At 39.2% G+C, this 6794-nt stretch overlaps 1 protein-coding gene across 1 annotated transcript; it reads right to left on the bottom strand.

Moving 5' to 3' along the window:
• Positions 1 to 1046: 1046 nt before the first annotated feature.
• Positions 1047 to 3114, bottom strand: dnajc19 (DnaJ (Hsp40) homolog, subfamily C, member 19). Its single transcript, XM_030433271.1, has 6 exons — positions 2956 to 3114; positions 2550 to 2601; positions 1796 to 1869; positions 1619 to 1698; positions 1413 to 1483; positions 1047 to 1252 (listed from the first exon to the last, which is right to left on the bottom strand). Exons 1-6 carry the CDS (start codon positions 2956 to 2958, stop codon positions 1182 to 1184), a joined length of 351 nt encoding a protein of 116 aa, XP_030289131.1. The 5' UTR covers positions 2959 to 3114; the 3' UTR covers positions 1047 to 1181.
• Positions 3115 to 6794: the final 3680 nt, after the last annotated feature.

Raw genomic sequence — 6794 nt, 5'->3', positions numbered from 1 at the left:
CCTGCCTGTATTTGTCTCTCTGATGAAAAGTAATATGACAGAAGTTGTACAAATATGGTGCTCTGTTGCTGTTCTTTATTTGTACAGGGTTCACACAACATCTCATGAGACAAATTCGGGCACTTTCAAGGTACCAGACTCAAAGTCTTTATCAAAACATCTAAATTGTTACTATGAACGCTATAGTGTAAAAGTTTACAGAATGCCTGTATACCCACTGGAATCAATGCATATTGTCACCTTGTTTATTTAACCAGCTGTCATTAACTTTTATGTATTTATCAGGATTATTCAATGCTCATTTCCAGTGTAAGGGATCAACAGAGAGCTTTCAAGTATGATTGACTGGATAGTTTCATTTCAAATGTCAGACTTTTGGTTTACATGACTGACTGTAGATGAAACAGCAGATTATTCTGAAATCAACCTCTTTTGAAAGGGTATATTCAAATTCAAGCATATTCCTAACTGCAGGGTTCGTACGGGTGCTTGAAATCCTTGAAAGTGCTTGAATTTCAATTTTGTGTTTTCAAGGTCTGAAAAGTGCTTGGATTTTAGTTTAAGTGCTTGAAAGTGCTTGACATTATAACTGTCTTTCACAAAATTGGGATCAGACTGGATAATTAATTTCTGAAGTTTTTGCTATTATAAAATGTAATTTTAGATGTTTACAGCATGATACAATGTACATAACGGTGATAAAAAGTGAAGAAAAAAAGTCATAAGTATATATATTCCGTTAGAAACGTATTTCACCCCAGCAATAAGGTGCTGGAAAATCTTAAAAATGACCCTTAAAAGTGCTTGAAAAGTGCTTGAATTTGACCTTGAAAAATGTGTACGAACCCTGTAACTGTGAAAACACGGTTCAAATTGAGCACTGAACTTTTTTTTTTCCTTTTAACCGAGAGTGAACTCTCCCTCACCACTACACTGACACACAGGTGGCCGTTACACCAAAAGGCTGCGAAAAAGTTCCCATCAGGTGTAAAACTCCCTCAGAGACGAAAACGAAATAAAGCATTAACAAACCAGGGACAGTTCCATTAATTACAGAGAGTGATTTTATTTGATAATCAGTTAGAAAAATCTAGTAATCGCTCAAGTGGGTCAGTGCAATGTCATAGATGAGATTGGTGTGGAATCACATTAACTGTATGTCATCGTCTGGGTCTTCACTTCTATTTCTTCATCTGGCCGTCCATCAAATCCTTCGCTTCATTTATCTTCGCTGCCAGGTAGGGAGATCCACCTGTGATGCACACAAACGGTCCATGGTTAAATTTCATATGCATCTTAATTTTGTGCTCCGACCAGCATCTCTGTCAATCCCTCCACACAAACGTCTTCACCTTTTTCGAACCAACGCACTAGGAGGCTGGGATTTGGCCTCAATTTAAAGCCTCACCTACCTCTGTCTGGATGGTTCAGGATCATTAGTTTTCTATGGGCCTCTCTGATCTTAATCTTGTTGGCTGTTGGACTGAAAGAAGAGTAACAACAACAACAACAACAACAGTGAATTACTATAGTAATAATCAGTGTTAATAATAGTACTGATAAGTGAAGCTGAGTGCATGTACATTGACATGCAACTGGTGGATGAGTGGTTACATACCTGACACCTAAAATCAGGGAGGCTTCCCTCTTGTTCATCTTTGGTTCAAATCCACCTCTGTAGTACCCTCCTCCAAAAGTCTGCAACAACAACATACACACTTGACAGCTCATCATGGCGGGTCTGTTGACTGATCCTTACTCGTGAAACAAAAACACAACAGCAGCCTGTTCTTACCGTCTTGGGGAAACTCTGAAGGGCCTGTTTCACCTGAGGCTCCATCTGCTTCATGGCCTGCATGGCATAGCGACCTGGGAGAGAAAGAAGAGGCGGAGAAAATATCAGTGGAAGTTAGGACTGCATGATATGGTCAAAGAATCATATTGCAATTATTTTGACCCGCATCACAATTGAGCGTATTAATTGACAGCCGACTTCACCAACTGTGAAGGTGCTTAACGTGGGTAGATGCTGCACTATGTGACTTGATATAATCATCTCTATTTATCCATATCGATAAAAAGCCAGTGTTATACATTTCCCAGTGTCTATATGTGTGTGTCCCTGGTGTTTTGTGTACACATCCAAGGAATCTGACTAGGGTGTATAATTGATCTCAGTGTTCTTGACCAGTCTTGACTGGACAGAGGACAGGTTCATCTTCAAATGCTATGAACATACAAGTGGGTGGAAATAAGGGTATACATGGGTAAATAAAAAGCAAAAATGACAAACAACTTAAATGCACACGTGTTTATGCAAGCTTATACAAAAGAGTGCAAGTGAATGAATACTGAATAGGGAGAGATTAACGTGACGCTTAACTTTGAACTTGTAGTTGTGTCAAGGTGATTGGTCACACCACTGGATAGCTGAAGCTCAGTTTCACATGTACACATCCTCAATTAGGGTAGTAACCATATGTGTCAGGCTGACAGCAACATTCCCTCCTCCCCTGGTAAAGGTTGTAGCTTTAATAGGAGATACTGACCTGCAAATCCAGCTGCTGCCAGAGCCAGTCCCACTGCCACCATGGAACTGGCCTGCAGAGAGAGAGAGAGAGAGACAGAGGGAGCAGGTGAAGAGCACAAAAACATTGTGAACACACACAGTAAAACAATCATGACGAGCTGTCCCGAGGCTGCACTGCAGACATAATTGCACACGACCGAGCTGTGGCATCTTATGAAGCCTGAGCAATCGACGCTTCCCCGGGTTATTTTGAATTACAGGAGTAAATCAGACGTCTGGTCACATCGTGTTGGGTCATACACGAGTAAGCTAACGTTAGCTTAGCCGTTCAGAATGACAGTTGTCGGACGCATCGACTGACGTAACCGATCAAGCGACCGTTTTCAGATCGTCGTTGCGGTTTGTAAATAACAAGTCCGACCTACCATGTCTGTGTGTTACGTTTCGTTTCTGTTAAAAGTCAGGACCATAACTTTTGACCTCTCATGTTTTCCTCACTCTGGTGTGCATATGTTTTGCCGGAAATGGCGTGGAGCTGTCGTAAAATCTCGACACGCGCTAGTCCCTCCTCTCTGGTCAAACTGTCCAATCAGGGCGCGACTTGACTGCAGCCTCGCGGGGAGGCGGAGTGAACATCCAGCCACACCTGCGAGAATATTGAGTTCCCCTCACCTGTCCCACATAAAACAGCCGTGTTTGTAGTCCTCCTCATGAAATCTACTGAAGAAGATGCTGGGGTTTGACAAGAAAATTTTTGATGGTAATGAAAACCAGATTTTTATTTATTTTATTTTAATGAAAGATGATTAAGCTAGCTAGGTTAAACTAAGCCAGCTGGTGGGTGACTAGGGTTTAAGCTAAATGCTACTGTTACAGAACTAAAATCTAATTTTAGCTTATGTTAATAAAAAATACAATAAACATTTACAGATTGTCTGTGAATGTTTATCTGTAAACACTTTATTTGTAAACACTTTAAATGTGCTGTTAAACCAAGCAAGAACTAGCTTCAAAACCTAGCTGGTCATTATCTGATTGACCAGCTTCCTCAAGCTGGTTTAGTTAACTGGTAATCAGCTGGTCACCCAACTTTCTGGAAGAAAGGCTTGCAGCCAGGTTGGTACAGGTGGTGTAGCTGCTCAGGTCTGAGATGAAAGATCAGGTTATGATGAAAGAGTGGTACTTATTGCTTAGCTGGTACGAATAGAGGCTGGTAGCTGATACGAATAGGAGCTGGTAGCTGGTACTAACAGGAAACTAGTAGCTGATACTAATAGGAACTGGTAGCTGGTACGAATAGGAAATGGTAGCTGGAACGAGTAGGAACTGGTAGCTGGTACTAATAGGAAACTAGTAGCTGGTACTAATAGGAACTGTTATCTGGTACGAATGGGAACTGGTAGCTGGTACAAATAGGAACTAGTAGCTGGTACTAATAGGAACTGGTAGCTGGTACAAATAGGAACTAGTAGCTGGTACTAATAGGAACTGGTAGCTGGTACGAATAGGAACTCGTACAAAGCTGGAGCTGGTAGCTGATTAGAATAGGAGCTGGTAGCTGGTACAAATAAGAGATGGAAGCTGGTATGAATAGGAGCTGGTAGCCTGTGTTGCCAGTAGTAGCCGGTTGCTGGCCTAACAGCTATGAAAAGTCCATTCTCAAACTGGGTACGCTGGTTACTAGCTACTACCATCCTCATGTTTTTGTGGCTGGTTAATTCTAGCTCCCTACTCAGATAAATTCCAGCCATTACTACATATTACCACACTATTATGATGTAAGTTTTATATACACTGTATGAGGGCCCGTTATTACTATATTGTTATTGTTATTATTGTTATTATTGTTATTATTATTGTTATTATTATTATTATTATTATTATTATTATCATTATTATTATTATTATCATTATTATTTCATTTAAGACTATTTGTCCTCACCTACCTCACATGACATAACTGTTTTCCAGTCCTCTAAATGAATTCTATGGAAGCAGAAGTGTAAAAATACTTTTTTGAGGGGAATTTCAATGATGTAAACTTGAAAGAGCTGGGTTACTATGTGTTAGCTTAAATGCTACTTTTGGCTAAGCTAGCATCTGAAGATTTCAGATGGTGTGCAGAGCCAGGCAATAACATAACAGCTGATCACATGTAGGCTATACGTGGATATCCAATAAGATAGTCTGTAAATGCTTATCTGTAAAGTAATGTAGCGTAAACCCTAAATGTGTACGCTGTATTTGCTAGAATGCTAATGTTTATGGGGCTGGTAACGTTTTTTTTAACACAAATGTTGTAAAAGATGCTAAGTTACTATTTATTGCATGAGTCATTTTGGACAATAAGGTTTGAAACTGTAATAGACCTGCTACCATTACTATCTTGTTTCAGTGTTGTAACACATACGTGTGTGTGTGTGTATATATATATTATATATATATATATATACACATATTATATATATAATATTAAGTATAAAGATGATATATATATATATCTATATTTACTATTTTAATGATATCTGATATTATATATTTTTTAATTCATATAATATTATAATATTTATATATATAATATATTAATGTATAGTATGATATATATTGAATATTGAATTTGTACTTCTTATATCCCGCAGTAGAAGTTCCACAAAAATCCAAGTATTGTGGTCCTGCTCTAGTACAGCAGAGGAATCATCAAGCCAATCAAAGAGCTTAGCCAAATGTCGACTAAAGCAGGCAATATCATACTGTAGTTTGCTATCATTAGCTAACATAAGCCATCCTAACCCACTAGGATAAAGTTCAAAACCTCCAAAGATTCATCAATAAGGTTGTGATCTGTTGAGTATGAATTCATAGCAATGTATTTCCGCCTCATTTAGATGAGGAAAAATATTAATTATTATTTCAAAAGTGATATTCTTGCTCTAAGTCACCTAATGTTAATTGAACTTTTGTGTAATGTTTTTGTTTGGTTATCCACAGACAGAAGAGGGTAGCTGCAGGGAATACACGGAATTCACATCCAGGCCTCTGCAGTCAGTGTGGGTTGCGAAGGTAAAATGTCAGTATGCAATACAAGTTTGTGTGATGAAAGTAAATTGTTTAATGAAAGTAAAAAAATCATAGTAGAGACATTTCACTTCACCGATGTCACTGATGGGTACCAGTGATATTTTGAGCAGTTTTAATCACCCGCTGTTGAGCCTTCCTGTCTTGGGGTCTCATTTATAAAACTTTGCACTTGATCCATGCTTAAAGTGTACCTGCGCCCAAAAGCCCGAGCAGTATTTATATGTATACAGTGATCAGACTGACATACTGTCCAACTTGCCAAAATGATCTTGGCGATCAGTGTTATCCTTCACCCTAGGATATCATTTAAAAGTGGAAGTTTGATACATGAACACAATTAATTTATTAATTGAAAATTAGTTTTGGGGGACACCACCTGCATTATTATGACGACTCACAATGAGTATATGGAGTGTAAAGATTGTGCGAGAGCTGTCACTGACTTTATGTCCACACAGTCTTAAATTACACAATCTATATGTGCTGGTTTTGAAGATGTACAGGATGGGAGATGGTCAGACTGGAGAAGGGTGGGGGGGGAGGCAGCCACTGTGCCACACAAAGATGTATTAATATGCACAGAATAATGCCTCTCACTTTCATCACTACAATCTGCTTTAACTCACCACCTCACCTTTTGTATCGCCAGTTCCCCTTCCCTCCAAAATGATCCGAGTTTACTTACAGGTGCGCACATTCTCCCATCAAGTTTGTTTTTATAGATCACAACTTTTGCGTACGCAATGGGCTGCGCACGAACCATGCCAGTTTGTGATGCTTCCTGTCGGGATGCTTTCTATCACTCTTGCGTAAAAGTTGACCAAAACTCTGCACAGGAATTTAACCTTCTTGAGTTTCCGTCAGAAGTAGAGCCTTTTCTGTGCTTTTTTGAACAGGGATGTGTGGTGACCGTTACAGGTTCTCTGTATTGTGGATGCAAAGGAACCCATCACTGTCCACCTGCTCCACCTCAGCCCCACTGATGTAGACAGGGGTGTGTCTTTGCCTCTTTTATTCTTAAAACAACAGTCAGGTCCTTTGTTTTGCCGATGTTGAGCAATAGATCGTTCTCTGTGCGCCACTCTGCAAGATTATTCATTCAATACCATTAATAATACGCATTTTAGTTTAAAATTTAGGAATAGCCTGTGATGGAATGTCACTACAATTTATTCAAGTACTATAC

This window comes from Sparus aurata, chromosome 11 (assembly GCF_900880675.1).
Source record: "Sparus aurata chromosome 11, fSpaAur1.1, whole genome shotgun sequence".
In the NCBI taxonomy this organism is placed as follows: Eukaryota; Metazoa; Chordata; class Actinopteri; order Spariformes; family Sparidae; genus Sparus; species Sparus aurata.
This window is presented reverse-complemented; position numbering and strand designations above follow the sequence as displayed.